General features: G+C 36.4%; 1 protein-coding gene across 7 annotated transcripts in view; it reads left to right on the forward strand.

Annotated features, from left to right (window-relative positions):
• The first annotated feature begins 1,810 nt into the window (after positions 1-1,810).
• Positions 1,811-24,429, forward strand: part of LOC136843165 (receptor-type tyrosine-protein phosphatase F-like) — a 104,413-nt gene continuing 81,794 nt past the window's right edge. For 3 of the 7 annotated variants that reach the window (XM_067111223.1, XM_067111226.1, XM_067111229.1), the window contains exons 1-8: positions 3,655-3,799; positions 14,107-14,173; positions 14,506-14,545; positions 16,019-16,149; positions 22,014-22,073; positions 22,306-22,581; positions 23,639-23,770; positions 24,006-24,137. In XM_067111223.1, coding sequence (XP_066967324.1) covers positions 14,137-14,173; positions 14,506-14,545; positions 16,019-16,149; positions 22,014-22,073; positions 22,306-22,581; positions 23,639-23,770; positions 24,006-24,137 — 808 coding nt within the window. In that variant the 5' untranslated portion in view covers positions 3,655-3,799; positions 14,107-14,136. Of the gene's footprint in view, positions 2,468-2,750; positions 2,881-3,654; positions 3,800-13,909; positions 13,973-14,106; positions 14,174-14,505; positions 14,546-16,018; positions 16,150-22,013; positions 22,074-22,305; positions 22,582-23,638; positions 23,771-24,005; positions 24,138-24,429 lie in introns of those variants that run through there. The other 4 variants (XM_067111224.1, XM_067111227.1, XM_067111225.1 and 1 more) reach the window with 4 other exon arrangements.

Consider the following 24,429-nt stretch of genomic DNA (forward strand, 5'->3'; position numbering starts at 1 on the left):
GTTTTACTGATGATGGCGTATTCCAGAGTCATCCTTTTGTACAGCCGTTACTCCTGAAAAACAGATTAGCTTCACTCAGTATCTGGCTTGTGAACGAAAATTCTCGATCTCTCTAAAACACATCTATTGCGTTTCTGCTCTACGAGTGAGATTACTGCCAGTCTCCACGACAAATTTCATCGCGGTTATGGCGTGGTTTTTTGTAAACGCCGGCTTCAGATTGCTTTTCATTTAAATATTCATTAACAAGAAAACTACTGATGGTTATCTTGTTGTTAAAGTTTTTTTCCATGTCTGCAGAGCCTCGGTAGTATTCTGTTTGGTTTGTTGATAACCTTCTCGATAATAATCCTTTTTCCTAAGAAACAGATGCAGCCAACCATGATCTTTACTGACATATGATAACTTCATAAGTGGTGCAGGGATAATTTAGTGTATCTCCTCTTATGATTCTTAGGTGGCGCTAGCGTATTTACTCCGTTGAAACATTCACTGAAGCCCCCTCAGTTATCGTCCCAGAAAGCAAAGATACCATCTACGTATCTGAGCCGGATCATGCTTTGGGGTCTAATGTATGACAGTTTCTTTCAAAATATTCCATGTCAAAGCTTGCAACGGGGTGGGGGAAGAAGGGGCTGCCCAGGTTTCAGTCGATTTTTTGTTCCTAAATACCTGTTCTGAATTACTTTTGTTTTTGTCCATATCAATTTTAGTTTATGCTGTAGAGGGGGTCCTCTAATTTCGAAACACCCTGTATATATATATATATATATATATATATATATATATATATATATATATATATATATATATATATATATCTCACTCACTCTCTTTCTATGAACCTTAAAGCAGTATCAGTGTGCCCATCCCTTCAGCCTTTGAACCTGTAAAAGATAGCCTGAAGGCACAGTACATGCAAAGATAAGAAGATAGCTTAATGTTAACAAGAAGATTGGTCTTGGATTTGATTTGGCTCAGCTTGTTGCGGAATGGAGGAAGGTAGGTTGGTGAAGAGTGTGTCCAATTCAGAAGTTTTGGGAGCAGCATTACTGTGATATGTCTTTTTTTATAATGGCACTTCGATTACACTCAAAATTTATTCAGTCAGGTCACTTTTTAGTTAGGTGATATACATATGAAATTTATTCATTACGTAGCTATAAAAGCTAGTCACTTTAGTGTGCCACAGGTATTCATATCATGTTATACCAGTGATGTACAACTTTAAACACCATCAATTCCTCGAGATCAGCTTTTAAGACTAACCGCTTTAGTTTTAGAGGTCAAGGTTCCTTAATTCTCTCGGTACCTTGTGTGTACTTCAGAACCTTCATGAAGATGTTGTTTGAAGTGAAAATTTTACATATTTCTCATTTCCTTACATTCGCTGTGAAGCTATATAACTTCTTGACTGCCTTATCGATGTAGATACCCAAAAGTTCAAGAAAGAAAGCATCACCATAGAATGACAGAAAATGCCTATAATATAATTCGTTAAGATTTTTACTTTTGCTGCTAAGTTTTTATCTCTCACCTAAATTGCTTCCATTGCATTCAAATGCTTTTTTCTACCTTACTGTGACATCTTCCTACCGTCTTTTTCAGTACATTAGCTTGGTTCCTCTGTCATATTCTTAATTGTTTATAATAGATGACCGTATGTAAATAATAATAACTTATTGGTTTGTTTTTTTTCTTGTTTGGTCAAAATCTTATTCCTCTTTATTTATAAAGCCTTTTAGCCATGTTTTTACGTATCGATAACGGCTAAATAGTACATTGTAATGATTCGTTTCCTATATAACAGCATAATGATGAGATGATTGAAGTAGAAATTAGTAAATAACTGCTTGGGTATGTAATTCAACGACCTTTCTAAGTACCTGGCCACATTAGCGACATGCCTCGAGAAGAGGACAATGGAAGACCCCATTAAGAAGAGGCTGTCAGAAATGTCAAAACACAGCCACCGTCGGCTCCAATTGTGGTATCTATACAGGCTCTGATGGACCACTCTTTGCTAGTTCTTCCTAAGATGTCACCCTGCTGCTAGACACGCTGCTAGTTCTTCCTAAGACGTCACCCTGCTGGTACACACGCTGCTAGTTACCTTTGAGACGTCACCCTGCTAGTCTACTCTTATAACGTCAAGTTTCTAGATGCCCCTCTGCTGGTCACTCGTGAGGCACCACTCTGCTTGTTAGCCTGACAGCATCACTCTGTCCAGAAGTCTGCCTAGGGACTCTGATCGAGTCCTTCTTGACGTCCCCCTTACGCTGTCACGCTAGTGATTGTCTTATCCAGCTGCTTACCCTGTGCACGCTGATGTCTTGCTAGCCTGTCAGCGCCCCTTTACTTCATCTTTTTTCCTCTATGGTGGGGAACCTTGAGTGACAACGACTCCACTGATGCCCTACCACAGAATCCTGGTTCTACAAACCGAACGTCTTGTCCACAGACTAAGGTAATGTAATTAGAAGTTGTTTGTCGGCCTCACCAATTCTATCGTACCTGTTTTCCACCTGTTCTCGTATCCTCCGATATCCATAACCTTTTTACTCTCTCTCAGAGAGTGCTGTAATTTTTATTGTGGTGACTTTGTCATGAGTAGTGGAATACTAGTGTTAATTTTAGTATATGTGTGTTACCCTAATTATTACATAATCAGTGGTTGATATTTGCTTACGTTTTCCCAGTGCATTATTACTCGAGTTCCTTCGTGTGTTTCTACTTTCCTGTTATTGCAGATTCGTGGTTCGAGTACCTGTTATGTGACATCAACTGTAGATCAACGGTGCCATCTTCCTGCATACCCCAGGTGCCATATCCGGTCAAGATATCCAGACTATAAGTTTACCTTCATCTCTTGTATCATTGGTAATTTTGAGTATATTCACTTTTAACTTTTCTGTTCACCAGAGCACAGCCACCCTCAGTCAGGTGTTGTTATCAAAGGTCATAATTATAGCCATCTTTTTATCTCACGGCAGCACGAACGTGACAATATATATTTATATATACATATATATATATATATATATATATATATATATATATATATATATATATATATATATATATATATGCTGCCCCGAAGGATTAGACTTATCTTACGTGGCTAAGAACCAATTGGTTACCTAGCAACGGGACCTACAGCTTATTGTGGAATCCGAACCACATTATAGCGAGAAATGAATTTCTATTACCAGAAACGAATTCCTCTAATTCTTCAATGGCCGGCCGGAGAATCGAACCCTGGCCCAGCAGAGTGCTAGCTGAGAACTCTACCGACTCGTCCAACGAATAACTTATTTATATATATATATATATATATATATATATATATATATATATATATATATATATATATATATATATATATATATATATATATATATATATATATAATATATATATATATATATATATATATATATATATATATATATATATATATATATATATATATATATATATATATATATATATATATGTGTGTGTGTGTGTGTGTGTGTGTGTGTGTATGTATGTAATGAGATTGTGTTTATTGGTATTACACGACAATATTTTATCTTAAATTAAGCTTGCCGTCAGTGAAAGTATGACGGAGCTGTCGTCATACATCCTGTAGAATCCCGCGGTTAGAACTTCAGTATACAGATTTGGCATTTGCTCAGTTGGTGTCTCTTGTGGAACTCGTAATTGTCAACCGATCTCTTGAATTCGCGAATTCTTTCCGTGTTTGGAACTTTCTTTTGTGGAACTTCGTTGACCAGAACGGAACTGGATTCTACTGGTGAGTCATTATTCCCTAGTATTATATGCAGATTTTGATTCTGTCATCGAAAATACTGGATTTAACCAAATTTCACGAGATGGGCGTGTTCCTTACGTAGTTCGAGTGGCGCTCACACACATCAGCGGGAAATTTGTCTTAATTTCTTAATTTCATTATTTCTAAATGCGACATAGGCCAAGTAATGTATTTTGTTATTTAGGATATTTATCATGAAGCGCAGTCAAATGATCCTGATTAAGGAAAAATTGCAATTGCATAAGGAAAAACTGCAATTGCATAATGAATCGTTAATCTGTAAAGGAAATTATTGCCTGTTTTATGACTAGATGTCTTTCTTCCTAGCTTTAGACTCTGCAAATCATCCCTGTTGTTCAAAGATGATGAAAATCATAATAGTTTTGTTTGATACGCGACTGATTCTTAACAAGGACCTCTCCGCATGTTTGGAGATGAGAGAGAGAGAGAGAGGTGTCACTGTAGTCATGTTCCGTTGTCACAGCCCAAATTCTCACCCATAAACTCGGCAATAATCTCGTTGACTCTCAGTCTGGATAGAGGGCAAGATTCAGGTTAGTTTCTCTCTCTCTCTCTCTCTCTCTCTCTCTCTCTCTCTCTCTCTCTCTCTCTCTCTCTCTCTCTCTCTCTCTCAAGCAGATTTCATCTTTCAGTCACAAAACGTAAACAAATTTCATCTTTCAGTCACAAAACGTAAACAAATTACACGTGAAAATATTTTCAGTACTTCAGATAATTCTAAATACCTGTGGCATTTCTACATTTGTTCACGACCAATGTATGGAGTGAATTTTCAACGTTCAGTTCAAGATACTTTAACAACTCCAGTCCAGGTAATGATTCTTACAACATATTATCTATACTACCTACAGTTGCCTCAGCAAACTTGAAGTTGAAAAGCAGTCAAATGCTTTATACATGAATTTAACGCTTAGCATGACTGCAACAAGGATAGCTTATTTACGAAAATACAAAAGTCAGCGAGAACAGAGCTTTCAAATCGAAATCATTAATTTGATTAAGACAAAGTGAAGTTCGTAAATGACTTGAAACTGAAGACAAGAACTTAAATCTTTAGTGACTGTTTGAATAAAACGCGGGATTAAGATTTGTAGGGGAAATAAATTGCATTAAATATTCATATTATTAAACTTTTGTAAACAGGATTTTCGTCCGAGAGTTCGCAGGCTGAATAGGCTAGGATGAGGGAGAGATTTCACTTCTTGATGAAATTAGTCACCCATGATCATAAGCCTTCGCTTTCTAAACACTGGAAGAGTTTGCACGTTTTCTATAAAATAGTATCGGAGAAACTTAAGAAAATATTTCACCGCTCTTTTATATCTCTTGCATACCGTATCAGTCATATGAATGTTCTTCTGAATCCAGTCGACATGGGTGAAAAATTAGTAAACATTTTGTATTATGTTCTTTTAAGATATTTTGATCAAACCTGCAAGTAGACTAACTTAATATTCTCAAGTCTGTCAAGTTTTCCTCATTACTCCAACCTAAACCTTCACTTCCATCTTCGACCAACTTTTTCATAATGAAATCAATGAGGATGGTTAGCAGAAGTGAAATAGCATTCACTTGTAGCAACCCACTATTGAATATTGTAACTAAAGCATAATTTTCTTTTCTCGAAATTATTGATGTTTGATTGAACTGATTTATGAGAAGAGAATCGTATGAGCCTGGTGCCAACATGAAATTAAAAAAAAAAAGAATAATTTAGTTCAGTCTCTTCTCTTCTACTGGAGACAGCATACTTTGTGAGTGCCTTTCTGCGTCACTACTTTGAAAACTTATGCTCTGGACTCGGTAGCAGGCTTTGGCTCATTCACATCTTCGTTGTCTTGTTGGACAAGTTTCTTCGTCTAATAAAGGCTAGCAGACAAAAGATGAGAGGGAAGAGCTGAGCAACGTGCCTCTGAGGTACTGACTTTACTCAACTTGCTTGCTTTAGAAATAAAGCATTGCAGACCGCAATAACTACAGGCCAGTCTCCATTCTGGCCTTGCTCTCCAAAGTTACTGAAAAACTTATTTTTAGGCCACTATACAAGTATGTTGAATCTAAAGGATTGTTAGCTGATAGTCAATACGCATATAGGAAGCAGCTAGGTACCTGCGATGCTCTTTTGACTTGACATGCCATTTGAACTTCAGAATCTTGGAGTGAGTGGATATGTTTTAGGATTACTTCAAGATTTTCTTACAGGTAGGCAGCAGCGAGTTGTTGTGGACTGGATCTTTAGTGAGCCAAGACCTACTACGTGTGGAGTTCCACAGGGCAGTGTTCTTGGTCCACTGTTATTTTTAGTGTATACAAGTGACATGGGGTATGAGGCTGAACTCCGGTAAAACGAAAACACTGTTGACTAGCAAATCTCGTACAGATTTCCCACCCCACCCTCCCCTTCAGGTGGATGGAACTTTGCTGAACGAGTCTGAAGCTTTAACTATTCTAGGCGTAACCTTTGACTCGCATCTAACTTTTGAGAAACATGTAATGAAAGTTTCAGCTAATGCCGCACGAAAGCTGGGTATTGTTCGTAAGGCCTCATATATTTGTAACAGTGATAAAATCAGTGAAACCTGTTTTGGGTCATTTGTACCCCCTTTACTAGAATACTGTTCTCTGGTGTGGATGTCTGCTCTGCCAGAGATTTATGTCTTTTATACAGAGTGATTCGTGGTGGTAGGTTTCTGTTTCCTAATAGCAGTAGTTATGACTTGGGCCATCGACGGATGGTCTCTTGTTTATCACTTTTTCATAAGCTGTATTTCAACAGAGATCTTTCACATACACAATTGATCCCCGATCCCCTTTATCTGCCGAGAGCAACCAGATTCGCTGAACATCAGCACCAATATGCAGTAAATGTACCTCACTGTCGAACTTCTCAGTTCCAGAGGTCCTTTATTCCTCACACTGTTGGACCGTGGAACAGCCTCCCTTCAGAGGATTTCGTACATTTGGAACGTCAGAAGTTCAAGCGAAGGTGCAATGCTTTACCACCCTGGTACCATTCTCCTTGCATTTCATTACACTTTTATCTATTTGTTAATTAATTTATTTTTTTAATAGGTGGGATCTCTTCTTTCTGTATTTCTCTTTACCTCCTCTTACTTCTTCCTAATGAACACCATATTATTTGGAAGCTTGAATTTCAAGTCAATGGCCCTTTTGGGCTTGTTCCATATGAATAGGTTTCATTTTCTGAATAATAATAATGATAATAATAATAGCTACAGATGCTAACGCAGTTCTAGTCATTCCATCTAAATGGCTTTGAAACAGCAAACCCATTCAGTCAACAGATGGAAGGATGTGTGTTCTGGGCATAGAAATTAACTCAACTTACGCATTTCTTAGGAATACTTGTGTACAACTTACCAATGTACAATACAGCCATCATTAATGATTCTCAAATATCTGAGTTTTATATATGTATATGTATATGTATATGTATATATATATATATATATTTATATATATATATATATATATATATATATATATATATATATATATATATATATATATATACTGTATAATGCCTATTGAAGTCAATGGCATTATTTGCAGATCGGATAAGTCTATATTTCTTATTCTCTTCAGGCAAGCTTCTCAGGAATAGAGAAAAATTATTCACGTTTCTTTCCACTTATTTATTATAGTCGACGGACTGTTTCCTCGCTTATCAGTAACATCTCTAGGACTAAATTGCAAAATGACACACTTTTTATTACTACATGCGGGCTTGACGTCATTGGGTTCTGAATTTCTATTGGTCGGCAGGTCTCATTGCCTCACTGGCGGTCTGTGCAGCAGCAAGGTCCTTGCATTCTTGGTGCTCCATTTGGCATGCACTATACCGCAGCTTGCAGCAGAGGGTATGGGCAAGGGCGTGATTTCCGTCTCTGGCCGATAGTCTTGATTTGCTTCATTGTTGGTAGTCGTGTTCAGCTGTGTTCTATCGCTCGTGCCTCCCTTCGGATTCTCACAGGTGTCCTGTGTTTCCTTGAAGAGGGCCCCCTCGATTTGGGACCATCTTGACGTGGTGAGGGGGGCTCTTGAACCCCAGGAATCTGTTGCCGGGTTTGAGTCCAAGAGTCCCATAGACCATTATATATTTCTTTGAATTAATTTTTTTGGAATTTTCCACATTTGCTAAAATTTATCGGACCTGATAAACAGGAAAAGATATCATAACTGGGATTGGGTTTATATCCGAAGCTAAATAGTGGGAACTGTGGTAGGACCATCAGCTGCCTGATAATGTTCGGACCTGAGAGATATCAGATGGAACTATTCTTTAGGGCTGGACCACAGATTCCAGGGGGTCCGGTTCTGGGGATAGGACACTCGGCATTCTATCTGGTTTTCCCATAACACGATTAGAGTGGGGATGATAGTATTCTCGTAACACCTTCGGTCCTAGCAAGCAGGCATGGCTTACACTTGGGCCACTATAATCGTGTTGGGCCATATCCTGTGGGGTAGGGTAGGGACGCGGACATTTTGGAGTCAGTTCTCACTTGTGCCATTGGTGGAAGAATAATCCCATGAAAGGCTGATGATATCTTTTTAAGGTTTCCAGGTTTATTATTATTTTTTTTCTGTTACCCCTCTCAAATCTTTATGTCTAGCATTTATAAGGATTCGAGTACCCCTGGACCCTCTAATGGTGTTGTTCTGGCACAGATGACAACCTCTGCACCCACCTTGGAGATTGAAATTTTTCCAAATGTTGATGACTTCTCGAAAAATAAATTGACAAAAGCGGTAATAACAAATATCCTGATCCCCCTCCTGACTTCCCCTCCCATGGACCCTCTAGCCATGCTTCATTTATGACGACTTCAAGCAAGGACACGGACTTCTCTAAGAAATCTTCATCCAAAGTTAAATCCTCAACACAGCCAGGTTGTGTGAAAACTTTGAGAATGCTCCATATCGAAGACTTACTAGTCTGTTGTGATTATGAAATGATCTCAACAGCTCTGAAATCATCTGGAACTGTTGTAGAAATCAGGATGAACTTTATTGATATTGAATCTAAATTGGAAGCGTGAGTTACCTTTAGTAGCCATGATGAGGCTCTAAAGGCAAGTAGTATGATAAGTGCCATACAAATAGGTCAAGCTACAGTATGGGGAGCCTTAACAGACAAAGTTCCCAAAGACATAGACGTTTATGTGCCATCTAAATGGACTCAGGATAAACCAGAGAGAAAGCAGAATGCAGAAATATGGACTCCTAAACCTCCTTCAGCCAAGGAGGAAAATTATAACTTACTATAAATTTTGCGGGTTTCTTAAGAAAAAGGTGGGAGGAATAAAGAGCGGTGATATTTCTCGTTTTGGGAAGAATACCGTTCGTATTCATGCCAAATCCACAACGCAAGCATATATGCCGACCTTGTTGGACATAAAAAATGATGGATTACGAAAATCAAGCCCCACTTAAGCTTTAGTTATGATGAGGAGTACTATTTGATAAAGACCTTTATGACATGACAGAAGAAGAAATTCTAGAAATGAGTCCCACTTCAGTATGGAGACTGAAAAAGGCAGCTATTGCCAACATGATCATTTTAACCTTTGTAGACTCCGAAGTACCTTCTCATGTCATATTTGAAAATGAAAGGGTAGGAGTACGTCCTTTCCAGCAAAGATCAATGCAGTGCTATCATTGCTTTGAGTTTGGCCACCCATCAAAAAAGTGCAAAAATGCTAAAATTTGAATAAACGGCTCTGGAGTCCATCACGATGATGAATGTAATAGAAAAGCAAAATGTGTTAATTGTCAACTGGAACATAAATCCAATAACAAAAATTGTGAAATTTATAAATTTGAACTGTCTCCACTAAGTAAAGCCAATGCAGAGCATATAAGTATTTGTATTGGTTTTGCAAAAAGACAATTAGGACAACAACCTAGGAGCTTTGCTCAAGTTCTTAAGCCACTACCCTAATCTGCCATTAGGGGTGCAGTGGCAGCACCCTCCAATGTAGTAGGTGTGTCAACCCCTGTGGTAGTGGCCCAGCCATCTGGGTCAGGTGCTCGGCCTGTTGAGGCTAGAGCACAAGCCTCCAAGGAGGATAAGATGGCACTTAACCCAACCACCTTGGAATTGTCTCAGGCAGAGTCTCTGCCCGAATTAATGGAGACTGAGGAGCAAAAGCACCAAAAGAGGAGACGTTCCCCCTCATCCTCTCCTCCAATTAAACATGCATCTCTTAGTAATAGATACGAAGTACTAAGCTCGATGCAAGAACCCTAGCCTGAATTTAAACAAATGGACAAGAAAGGGAAACAAAATGACACTAGTAAATCAACAGATAATAAACCAAACCTGTCAAGACCAGTCCTGTCCAAACCACCTCTTGATAATACTCATAAACAAAAGAGAGTAAATGAGATGGCTCCATTCAAAGGGCCTTCCACCAAGCCCAAAATATAGTTTTCACGTCAATACTACAATGGAACTATAGAGGTCTTATGGCTCGAAGTGAAGAGCAGAAGGTACTGCTCCATGACCATAGCCCAGGTATTGTGTCTCCACGAAACTAAGCTTGGAAGCACACAATATAATCCTGGGTTAAATTACATTACAGCATAAATAATTCTCCACCACCAATCAGAGATAGAGCTAAGGGAGGTGCAGCAATTATTGCACATAAGTCGTTGCAACATTCCTTGCTATGAATTAATACTCATCTCCAAGCTGTAGCAGTAACTTTCATTTTAGACAAGCAAATTACAGTTTGCTCCATCTATCTTCCTCCTGGTTTGGATTTCACTTACAATGATATTCATTTACTGATCAATCAGCTTCCTACTCCTTTCCTCCTCCTTGGTGATTTTGATGCTCACAACCCCATATGGGGTGGGAACACGACAGATGCCAAGGGTAAGATGTTGGAGTATATTATAGATGATCATAATATCACTATACTCAATAATGGAGCCATGACTTACCATAACATCTACTCCAATACTTACTGTATTTGGCTATCGATCTGAGCTTTTGCTCATCTAGTGCTCACATTGATTATGAATGGTCAATAAATAAATATCCAAATGGGAGTGACCACTTCCCAATTCATATGAAAAACAGTTAAGAATCAGCCCTCTGAGTCACCTCCCAAATGGAAGGTAGATGAAGCAGACTGGAAGAAATTTAGTGAGTCTGTTCTCATGGACAAGAATGTAAAATCATTTCCATCCATCTTGGAGGCATATAATTACTTCAGTGACACCACCACCAACAGTGCAATTACCTCTGTTCCAACAACAAAAGGGAAGCCCTATAGACTAGCAGTTCCATGGTGGAACAAAACCTGCAGTAGTATGAGAAAGATCACTAGAAAATGCTACAAAAAGTATAAGAGGAGTGGAAATGCCCAAGCCAAAGTTATTTACCGTGCTGTGGCAAAGCAAAATAAATATTTAAAAAAAATAAAAAGAGAGTCATGGATGTACTACATTAATGGCATTAGCTCAAAAACACCATCCAAAATATTTGGAAGAATATTAAAAAACTGAATGGCAAGTTTGTTCCTGAACCTCTGCCTACCCGTAGGATAAATTGTGACCTAATCACCCAACCAGCGAGGGTCGCAGAAAAATTATGGGAACATTTTTCGAGAATATCGAGTAGTGACAACTATTCTGTAGAATTCCAAGACATTAGAAATGCCCAGATTTCTCTCGATTTAAGTGAAAGTAATTTTGAACCATATAATGTAAAATTTACACTGCAGGAACTCAAAGATGCCTTGCAGAATACCAAACCATCAGCCCCTGGTGAAGATAAAATACTCTATGAAATGCTGAAACATCTCCTAGAAAAGTCAAAGAAATTTCTTTTAGATATAATAAATGAAATCTGGGAAACTGGTATTATTCCTCAGAGCTGGAAATTATCACTAATCCTCCCTATGAAGAAACCAAACAAGGATCCTACTTTACTTTGCAATTACAGACCAATAGCTCTCACCAGTTGTGTGTGTAAACTGATGGAAAAGGTGATTAACACCAGACTTGTATGGCATTTAGAAACAAATAAATTTCTTTCTTCATTCCAGTTTGGCTTTAGGAAAAGTAGATCTACTTTAGATCCCTTGCTCAGGCTCTCAAACCAAATACAACAAGGTTTTTCTAAGCAGTACCAAACAATACGAGTTTTCTGTGATTTGGTATTATAAAAAAAGTTGTATAAGATGGACATTAAAGGAAAAATGATCAGATATATTAATTCGGTTTAATCAGAAAGATATATGTAAGTAAGAGTTGGGAATCATGTATCACGACCTTTCTTACAAGAAGAGGGAGTTCCTCAGGGTAGTGTCGTTAGTGTCACCCTTTTTACTATTGCCATTAATGGAGTATTAGAAAAGATATCATCACCAGTAAAAGGCTCTATATTTGTAGATGATTTGGCTCTGTACTGCACAGGATATGATGCAGCATCTACTAGCAGGTTCATGCAAAGAGCCATCGATAAAGTAAGCAATTGGGCTAATGAGCAAGGGTTTTGATTTTCCGAATCTAAAACTGTCTCTGTTCGGTTCTGCAGATGCCGAACCAAGGAAACCATACCAACTCTTACCTTAAATGGAATTATTTTTCCTTACTCTACTGAAGTAAAATTTTTAGGAATGGCCTTTGATGAAAAGCTCACTTGGAATAATCATATTGACAAGTTAAAAGTGAAAGTGAAGAGATCACTAAATATTTTAAAAGTATTATCTAACTTTAATTGGGGTGCTGATAAGTAATCATTGTTAAGGCTTTATAATGCAGTATGTTTATCTAAGTTAGACTATGGCTGCCAAGTATACTCGTCTGCTTCAAAGACTAAACTTAGGGAATTGGACACTGTGCATAACATGGGACTAAGGATCTGCACTGAAGCTTTTGGAACTTCAACCATTGTAGACTCCCATCAGCTACCACTGGACTTGAGAAGGCATGAGCTAGGTCTGAGACACACCATGCGGCTGAAAAGCTCAAAGGAGAATCCTTCTTTTGAGATCTTAAAACAGTGTGACTCAAGTCTTTTTGGATCTAGATCTTCAATACCATTTCAAATCAGACAGCTGGGTGAACTGGAGGATGAAAATATAAATGCAGAAGATCCTACAAGTGCAACATCCTGCTATCCCTACATGGTTTATCCCAGCAATTGATGTCTGCATTAAAGAGACAAAGAAGAAAGATCGTCCGGCAGAAGAAGTCAGAAACAAGTTTTTGGAACATGATTAGAGGTATACAAATGACAGGGAAATCTATAATGATGGATCAAAACCGGAAGATGGAGCAGGATGTGCAGTGGTGTGTGAGGGGGGAATTATATATAAAAAAGTTATCAGACTCCTCATCCATATTCACTGCTGAAGCAACATGGTCTAGAAAGGAACGAACTGGCTGATAGTAAAGCAAAGGATGCTGCAAGATGTGATTTCTTAACTAATAAGGTACGACATTTGGATATGCATCCAGTTATCAGGCGATACATTCTTACAAAATGGCAGCAGAGATGGACTTCCCCCATTTTATCCACAAATAGGAAGTACAGAAACATTAAGTATCGATTTTTGGAGTTTGGGTTTTAATCGTAGCAGAAGATTTCACTCATAGCTGTATTTTAGATGGAGCCAGTGCCCCAGTTTGTGCTCACTGTGGTGGTCAGCTATCCGTTGAGCACATGCTGGTGCACTGTCCTAAATTTAATCGCCTTAGGGCAAAGTACAGTCCTAAGTGGGATGACTATTTTAGAAATTTTAAATGATGACGTTGAAGTAAATAAACTTATGAATTATCTGAAAGAATCTGGTTATTTTAATGAGATATGATTTCAGTTTATTTAATAAAGATTTTAGTCATATTTATTCTTATACTAAGCATATATTTTGAATATAAAAGTTTAATATGTACTTATTTTATTTTGGTATTGTCTAATATCATTCTTCATTTTTACGTTCATATTTTAACACTGAATTTTACTAGGATATCATCATTCACCTATTCATTATCAATCATATCATTAATTTATATATTTCTGCTATATTACAGCACTGAATAATCCTGATGGGTTCCAGCGCTTGGTCTTCAAGACCTAAATTTCATAATCAGTCAGTCAGTTGAGTGTAATCTGTATATTTAACCTATAAGTACCTGTAAAAGAAATGTGCTCAATTGTTATTTTTTCTGATAGATGTAGTACATGCAACTGTAATGATAAAATATCTACGTTTTCTGTCCATCTGCAGGATTAGGCGTTATCTTCCCGATCAGAGACGATGTCTTTCAAACTGAAGGATATTTTTTTCCTCTTGGGTAAGTATTGTCTCTTTTTTCCCGTTTTGTAATGTTACTGAAAGTGAGAAATTCTGTGCATTTCATGTTGCAGTCGTTGGTAAATTACTGTGTTCGTGAAATCGGCTGCAAATCAGGCTCGTTTACTGAGGTTCATAATTTCCTTTTGCTATCAGAGTTCTCCTAAATAGTCAAGTGTTTACAAATTCCCAGACGTTTTAAATCTAGCCTTATTCATCACAAGACAACCCAGGCCTTGTAAGTGAATCACCGTCTCGCGTCAAGTGACCCAAATATTGCACAGCTCAGAAAATATCAGGAAACTCACCCACCCGACCTTCTCACTCTTGCAGGCATTCTATGGGCAACGACTCTTCCCCCTGGGACTACAGCGTAAGTACTGTCACAGCGCTAATTGCTTCTAGAATTAATAGAGTACAGGGTTAGTCCTTCCCGGCGTTACTGTCGCATCATTGAGACTTAGGCTGGATACTTGGAGGCTTATCATAGAAGAAAACAAGGAAATGAAGGGTCACTGTGTTAGACGTTTGCCCACACTCATTCTTTCTCTCTTTCGTGACCTTAGATGAGAGCAGTCCCGTTATTCTCCAGGTGCTGCTGAGCTAAAGGGTATGACTAATCCTCCATATGTCTTTTAATTGCCATTTGGCTAACGCAAAAGCCATGGAAGCGGTCAGGTCGAGATTACTAGGACCGGCCAGGTGAAGAGCGTTTTAATCCGGGTAAGAGCTTCCGTGTTCTTCACTCTGGCAAGGTCAAGAACTGACTGATGACTTTTCTTTATCTTCACCTCGACTAAGAGCAGCCTGCCTACGTCATGCGCGAGATTGTACTTATATTTTCAGAGGCGGACTGACCCTGTGCTCTATTAATATATTGCCAGAGGCGGACTGACCCTGTGCTCTGTTAATATATGGTCAGAGGCGGACTGACCCTGTGCTCTATTAATATACAGTATTGTCAGAGGCGGACTAACCCTGTGCTCTGTTAATACCGATTCCATGTACGGTGTTAGTCTCGGTAGGGGTTCTTCTTCGTCTCAGACTTCCTGATTTGATATGCCCTTTTCTCTTTCAATATTCCTTCCTTTAACTGTTCTTTCCTTTGTTGACACTCCATCAGTCCTTTCGTTTTATTCGTAATGTTAGTTGTAGCTTGTATTGTTTAGTCATCAAAGTTGTCCTTGTTAATTTTCTTAACGAAGTTTGAATTTTATTTTACACTGAAATTTTCTTTTGCTTTTCACATGAAAATGCACTTAGAAATAATATGTATTTTTCATGCATGCCTCAGTATTCTAATACAATTAGTAATGATTCTTTATTGACAGAGGTATCTACTTTGTTTTAATAATATTCCTTTTCATCATTAATGCGTACGATTCCATTTCTTTAGTTACTCTTTAAACTGTAATATACTCGAGGCTTCATATGTTATATATCATTATCAATTATATCCTTAAAATTTATTGGCTGTTGCCTTCCGTTGTGATTGCTTTTTCTTCCATTTTCAGTCGTTCCACTCGATATGCCTCTTGCTATAGATATCTTCAGTTTTGTTGAGAATCATTACCTTGGTGCTGAATTGTCAACAGCACGAAGTTTTTCCGGTAGAAATGTCTCTATTTAGTGTACCAATGAATAAACACCGTTTTGAAATAGCTATAAAAATAATAAAGATCGTATAAGATGTGGTACTTTATTTCAAGTCTGTTCAGTCTTTTCAATTAAAAGATCTTGATTCTTGCAGTGCTTTATTTGCCTCTAGAAACTGCTATGGTCACTCATCAAGGAATATTCTTCTAATAACATTATTTATGCCTCTGTTCTTATCGTCTCTCATTAGGAGCCTCTCACAGGATCACACAGGTAACCTTCATCATGTCCTCTACGGCATGTCTGAAGGTCCTCCCAGTATTAAGGACCTTCATTGTTTTGGAACAGAGGTTCTGATGCCGCCGGGAAAGCGGGAGAAAGGTAATTCTGTTTATGTTTTTAATATCACGGATAAAGAGGGAGACTTGAGCAAGTTTCGTTAGGTTTTTTGCACCAAAGACAAAGTAGGTAAAAAGAGCTGTATGTATCTAGAATCCTTTTCTTATTTTGGAGATCAACAGTACAAACTAGTGTCTAGGTACTTCGATACCTAAGACATAAGAGAGGGTGAAGATAATTCTATGACAAGTTTCGATATTCCAAAATGAGATATATATCGTGATCTTGTTACAAATTTACTTACTCTTCCTTCATAAAAATGCATGAATATTAATTCTTCTAGTGTAATCGACGAACACTGCAGTCGTATTTAGTTCTACCCAGATAACAGTAGTCTCTCTCTCTCTCTCTCTCTCTCTCTCTCTCTCTCTCTCTCTCTCTCTCTCTCTCTCTCTCTCTCTCTCTCTGTATATATATATATATATATATATATATATATATATATATATATATATATATATATATATATATATATATATATATATATATATATATATATATATATATATATATATATATATATATATATATATATTATCACGATGCGTATCAAGTACCTGGTTATTACACAACTAATCTCAAGATTCAAAAATATACCTCACTTCAGCCAGATACCTGAACTCTCATAACATTAATTGTTACGACTGAGTACTCTAAAGGTAACAGTGATCCCTTAAGTAAAAACTTATTTATCAATCACTTGAAAAATCAAACTAAGACTATCAGAATATGTGTGAGGTATCAAAAATTAAACTAGAAATATTCTAGAGTAGAAGGGCATCACTCCATCAAAAAACTCTAACTGTTTCCCTGGTCTTAATTCACTTTAGCAAAACTAAAAGAACAAAACATGTTTATCACTTTGCTTTATGCACACACAATCAATCCTATTCACTGGTGATCAATAAATGAAACACTGTTTTCTAAAAATGTTAAATACAAAAATTTATTTTCAAATTCAAAGTTTATAATTAGAATTCACAATTAATTAGAATTCACAATCTGAAAAATTTATTGTTACTTGTAAATAACAACACTCAATTAATTCTTGAATTAAATTATGAAACAAAACTAATTCACAAAAACTTTATCTGGAATTTAAATTAATCAAGCAAAATTTAAACTATCAAGAATTACTCAAGATTTTAAAAGAAAATCTTAAATAAATGAAGTATTAAATCAATTATGCAATGTTAAATTATGTATGCAATGTTAAATTATACCACAAAATATTTAAAATGCTATGTAAATAAATGTTACATCACAAAAAAAAATGTGAAAATATAAAGAGATTGTAAATAGAAAAACACACAAAAACACACAAGATTTATCAATAATGAGTTCACTTGTTCAAAATTTCTTAACTTATCATACCATGGTATCAATAAGTAAAATTTCACGTTACCTTACACAACTTGTGAAAACCCTGTAAATCACTTGCTGCAGCTGCGTTACACAATACACACTTTTTTTACCAGGCGCCGTTACGAACTAAACAACTTTGCTAAATTCAGATCTCAAAAGTTAATGTTAATATGTGACCACAAAATACTACGTTAAAAGTGATCTCTTCCTAAGAACGAGAGAGAGAGAGAGAGAGAGAGAGAGAGAGAGAGAGAGAGAGAGAGAGAGAGAGAGAGAGAGAGAGAGAGAGAGACAAATCGACTGGTCTCAGAAATCAGAATGAAACAAATTTTAGGATTCCAGTAACACGTGAAACAATTACATGATGTCATTAAAGCATTTTGGGTAAGAGATACAAAAGGGAAGTTCTAGAAGCAGGGAGGTGACGTCACTAAAGCGTTTTGGGTGCGAGATACAATGGAGAAGCTTCTAGAAGGAAGTTACATCATCCCAGCAAAACGTTTTGAATGCAGTCTTACAAAACATGACGTAATTGATCAGGACACGTATTCTTTCTCTCCATGTGGCGTACGTGACTTGAACATGCAACAACGTGAAATCACTCGTCTCGAGCCCGTATGGGACGAATCGGCGTTTGTTTTCAAAAGCTGTCATCATTAACCCAAAACAAAGCGCTCGCTCTTATCTGAACTGATGACAATTGAAATGAAACAAGCCCTTCCTGGACACACACACACACACACACACGTGTTCAAATACTACGCTTTTACCAAGAAAGATATTCGTTCTACGTTACTATTAAAATTGTATTAACAAGTCTAAATTACGCTATCAAGTAATCATTAGTACTTTTGAGATCTGATGTCAAACTAAATATGACACTTCAACAACCATTATCCTTAAACATAACACATGAAAAAAGTAAATATGTCAAAATTATAGGAGGATATACGTATTACAAGGCAATATCATGAAAATATATAAATATATATATATATTTATATATATATATATATATATATATATATATATATATATATATATATATAATGTACATATGTATATAATATATATGTATGTATTATAATGAGCAAGCTATAGATACATTTAAATTCTTTCTCTCCAACTAAAACTTGTATTTATTTTCACGCTTGTTTCATGCAGACAATGATCAGATATATTTCCAACCACTCATTATTACATCAGTCAACTTTGTTCTTCCATCTGTTCCATACTAATATATAATCTGGCAAACTCCCCACTGTTTTCTTTTTCCAACTGTATTTAGGAATAATCTTTGGAAACCATGTATTTCCAGCAATCCAGCCCCTTTCCAAACAATTCCACAAGACTCTCTCCTTTCTCATTATTCCAGGCCCTCCAAAACTACCAACTATTGCATTAAAATTTCCTAGCACAGTCATTATCCAAACTCATATGTGATACAGATTCATTCTCCCAGAACCCGTTCTTTCAGTCTTATTTTTTCCAGTGCTGTGCCACACTCAGTCTTAACTCTACATTCCTCAGACTAACATTTGCGCTTTTTGACCAGTCCCCACAGTCTTCCCGACACAACGAGTGCTACTGCTTCCTGGTTCTTCAGTTCTTGCCCCTTACCTTTTGTCACACTAAGCGCCATAGCATTTAGATTTCTCTCAGGAAGTAAAAGAAACCATCATACTTTATCATTTTCTATTTTGTATTAAATCTACATAGATTCAAAGCATTGTGACTAAATTTGATTTTTATCTGATACTCTGAAATAATTGTTCGGGATGTAAGGATGAAGTCTTTACATCCCCGGCTGTTTGGTGATTTTTACACCTGGGAGAGCAGCTGAAGGCTATATCATAAAGTAAATATGTACATATGTGTACATATATATATATATATATATATATATATATATATATATATATATATATATATATATATATATATATATATATATATATATATATTGTACATTATTATGATATGATATTATGATATGTGAATATTCTGTGAAAGTAATATGTGTTTGTATTTTTTATATGATTTTTTCTTTCAGCTATTTCATGTGTTGTGAAGTGTAATGAGGTGTATTCTATAGAAACATAATTCTGTATTCTGTTTATTCTGGTGTAGATAGAGGAAGTCAGTTTATTCTAAGATTCTGTCAGTGTAACGTCTGTCTTTAATTGACTAACTGGTAACCCAGATTTGGAGTCATAACAGGCTTTGGTGGAACAGAGTAGTTAGTTAGAATAGGAAGTTGGTAGGATAAGATGGCAATTTCTCTCTCTCTCTCAACCCATCCTTATACAGAAGGTTGTAAAATTGTGGTCACTCTCCCACAATACATATAAACTTTGTGAGTGGTTAAAAATACTTGCATTACACAGGCATTGTAAAGTGTATTTACTGAGGAATAAGGAATGGTGTAATGGAGTAGAAAGAGGAGTAAGGTAATGTGTTATTTGCTTGTTTTTTACCATGGTAAAAACTGGAGTGGTTTTGGTAAAAATTTAATTTATGATTTTGGTAAGAAGTGAATATGATCTTTTAAAAAGTGGATGTAATCTTTTTGAGAGACAGATATAATCTTTAAACAGATTTTGTCATAGTAAAATTGCTGTTGGTGTATTTTCTGCTGCATATTAATTTTTAATATGTCCTTGTTTTCATATTATTCATATATGCTCATGTGTTTATAATTTCACAGTGTTACCCAAAATTATGTGTTGATACTTTAACACTGAGTACTTGTGCTGATTTCCATTTCTTGAGATTTCTTTTTTAAATTTGGAATAAATCTTAATAGTTTGAATTTTGCTCAGTTAACTTAATTTCTTGATAAATTAAAGTATCGTAAATTAAACTTGTTTAAGAATTATTTAAATTGTATATTGTTATCAAGTAATAGTAAACCTTTTTGAGATTGTGAAATCTAATTATAACTTTTGAATTTAGAAATAAATTTGTTTGTTTAAAGTTTGAAAAGCACAGTGTTTCATTTTGACCACCAGTGATTAAAGATATTTGTGTGTGTGTACAAGGTAAGTGATATATCTGTAAGGTTCTCCTTTGATTTTATCAAAGTGAATTAGAACCAGGGAAATATTTATAATGTTTGATGGAGTGATGCCCTTTTTCCCCCTAGTTTGTTTATTTGTTTATTAACAGTTGTTACCTCACCGATAACTTAATAAACTTAGGTTGAATTTTCAAGTGTTAAGCAAGTTTTAAGGGATCACTGTTACCTTTAGAGTGTCATTCGTAAGATCATTGTTATAAGGTTTCAGGTATCTGGCTGAAGTGAGGCAAATTTTTGGTTTTAATGTTTGTGTGATAACCAGGTACTTGATCACTTCAGACAATGACAATATATATATATATATATATATATATATATATATATATATATATATATATATATATATATATATATATATATATGTGTGTGTGTGTAAAGATACGTATGTATGCTGCTATATAGGCGTGATACATTTATGCACAACAAATAAAAAAAAAAAGGAGGTTACAGAGTGAACGTAGAAAGACTCAGGAATAGAAACAGATTGCCTTTGTGTAGTAAAGGTGAATTCAGACAAAATATATACTCGTATATTATGTAAAGCTCTAGTAAGGAATAGACTTTTTTTTGTTTAGGTTTCTGGGAGAAACCTCCGAGTGAGGTTGGTAAAACTCAGCGAGCAGTTTTCGTGAATGTCTGAGAGTGAACGACAGAAGTTATGTCGGGGATGTAATAAATCTAAAATATAGATTTATGAGCACTGAAAGGAAGATCAGATAATTTCAGGAAGATATGTAAAGAGGTAAAGCATGGGCTTTGGTTTTGGGAGAGAAGGCGGCGGGAGCTAGGCTTTCAGGTGGTCCATCCACACTGGCAAATGCATGGCTTGCAGCTTCCAGGAAGAAAGCTTCTGCCTAGACAGAAATTTTGACTAGAAAATAAAAAGGATTGTTACTAGAATGTCGAGAAATAGAAGAAATTCCAAAAAACGACGAGATTTAGGCAGAATAGAATATAAATATCACTTCAGAGTCTGGTGTTCTTTTTAATCAAAATCAAGACTACTGAAGCCAAATGCACCAGTGTAGCTGACCATCCCACACTTACTTGAGAGAGAGAGAGAGAGAAGGGTTCATTGGAGAGCGTAATGGAGAGATTATTGCGGGGAGTAGAATTAAAGGCAGAATTAGATGATGAGTTCAGAGTCTACGAGCAGCTGTTATGACTGATTAAAGTGTTTTACTTATCTTCAGTTTTCAGTTGCACTATATCTTCAGTTTTCAGTTACACTATCTTTTGTGTGTGTGTGTTCCTTGCCGAATTGACTGTTTTCTCCTTTCCGTAATGAGATGACCCCTCACCAAAGAGAATTTCTCATCATCATTTTTAATTAGCAATTTTTCTTTTTCATCCCGGGGACTATATCAGCTAACTCATTTATTTATTTCTTCTTTTCATACAGCAAGAGGTTTGACATGCACAGGAGAAAATAATGTCTCAGTTCCAATATACTCCCGCCAGTGTAAGTAGTTTCATGTCACTACTACTGCTACTACTATTATTAATAATACTATTATTCCTGCTGTTATAGTCATTGATGGATACTGCATCAGTCATATATAAAATCCTTTGTGTTGTGGCCCTTCCTACCATGCATTGAAATATAAGTTTCCGTATAGCATCAAAAGCCTCTCCTAAATTAAAGAATAAAAAGTGCCCCAAACAAAAATTGCGTATTTTTTTTACTGTCGAAGGTGTGCTACTGCCGAAAAAACTGACGATCACTGTGAACAGCGACGAAGACGTCATCGTCGAATTTAGAGAGAACCCGCCCAAGAATGAAGTGAAATGGCAAAAAGAACCATTAAGCAGGGACACGCAAGGTGAGATTTCCAACCTGACTGGTGACCGAAAACTCATCTTACCTCGGGATAAATCCAAGGAATCCGGATTCTATTCATTCAAGATAAATGATACTAACCCAAGTCCCAAGCATGGAATGTACTGTACAGTTGCGGTCTTCAGGAGAGGTAAGAATTCCCCATAATCTATTGATCTTTTCTGCTTAAATGTTGTTGCAATACAATTTAGCAGTATCATCATTTACATATGTGCAGATTAATGTGCAGGATCAATATACTGCAGTCTTCATGGACACGAAGAAATGATTATGTAAAAATCAATCTACATGAAGGAAGGCCTAAAAAAGTGTATTAGTAAGAGGTTTACAAAGCATAGACGAAAGATTGCAATAGTTCAAAGAAATTCAACAGACGACATTTAAAATTAAAAAAACTAGTTAAAAGGTATTTCAACCAAAAGAATAGTTAAAGGATACATTTCAGCACCAGCCAATAATGTCTTTAAAAGATGTTTAGGGAGCAGTAATGCCAGTGAAATTAAATTATACAGCAGTGATGTGAATAATATAAAACTATAAAAATGTACAAGTACACGAAAGCAGAAACAAAGGTTTTAAAAAGTCTAAATGAATGTGTGTTGATACTAACGCACGTCAGCAAGAATACCGGAAACTTGTTCCACAGTGCTATGCGTCATTGCGAGAGAAATCTAAAACTGCTAAGTCATAATGCTGTCCTCTTGAGTGACAATCAAGAGAGAATATCTTGAACAGATGTGTACAGCAGAAAGTTCCTTGGCACAATATCACGAAACCCATTCTGAGCCCTCGCAGAATGGCTGAGTTTCAGCGTTTGCGCCTCTGCAATTCTGCAATGCGATATGGGACCTGAGAGACGGGGTTGCTCAGTGACGGATTCGTTGGTGGTAAGATCGCCTTCCCTGAAGCAGTTACTGCCTCTGGAACAGGCAGTAACGACCGTTTCATGAGCTCTTAACTCGATCTTCAATCTGTTTGACAGAGACTGATGCCCAGTTGAGGGTTGTAGTAACCAAATCCCCATGGATCGAGTGGAATCTCCATTAGGGTCATTCACCCCCTTTAGATTTCATTTTCAAATGAAGATAAAACATACATCCACACTTAGGCCATATCTGTACTTTGTAAGTATTTATGCCTATGTATATATGTATTATGTTTCAGAACTTTCTTTTATTGCCTTGCAGGATGCCCAGCAAACAAGCATGGTGATAAATGCCAAACCTGGTGCCCTGATTGCATGTATGGGGGCATTTGTCATGACAAGACAGGAACTTGCATCTGTCCTCCAGGAAGGAAGGGGACGCTTTGCGAGGAAGGTGAGATTCCAGGTGTCTCACGCAGCCTCCCTTGAGGGCGAAGGGTTACAATAACATCTCGTAAATGAACGACGTCAGCTTAGTTGGAGAGAGAGATTTACTGATGAGATTATTTTTCATTTTGCCCTTTCTTTCTTTATTGTACTACCTACCAAGACTCCATGAAACAGATATTTTGGTACATTCATGATTATCAGAAGAAATGCAGTTTCAAATTTCTTTTCCTTTCTGACAGCCTGTTTATCAGAGGAAACTGGCAACTCCTGTTCAATAAAACCGCCCGTTGAGATGAAACTACAGGTCTGCCTGCCGTTTCCATACGGATGCTCCTGCCTTCCAGGCTGGAAAGGCTATGACTGCAGTCAAGGTAATTGATGTTGTATTTGTTTTATTCACTCGCAGTAACTTCATATTTACGATATGTATATAGTAAATACTAGCATCCAATATAAACATGCGTTACTATCAAATACTACGTTCATATATATAATTATATATATATATATATATATATATATATATATATATATATATATATATATATATATATATATATATATATATATATATATATATATATTTGTGTGTGCACTCGGCAAGAAAAGTGAGGATACAGTTTTCATTAGATTTCGTTCATCGAATTTTAATTTTTTTCTTAC

The sequence above is a fragment of the Macrobrachium rosenbergii genome, chromosome 11 (assembly GCF_040412425.1).
Source record: "Macrobrachium rosenbergii isolate ZJJX-2024 chromosome 11, ASM4041242v1, whole genome shotgun sequence".
Taxonomy (NCBI): Eukaryota; Metazoa; Arthropoda; class Malacostraca; order Decapoda; family Palaemonidae; genus Macrobrachium; species Macrobrachium rosenbergii.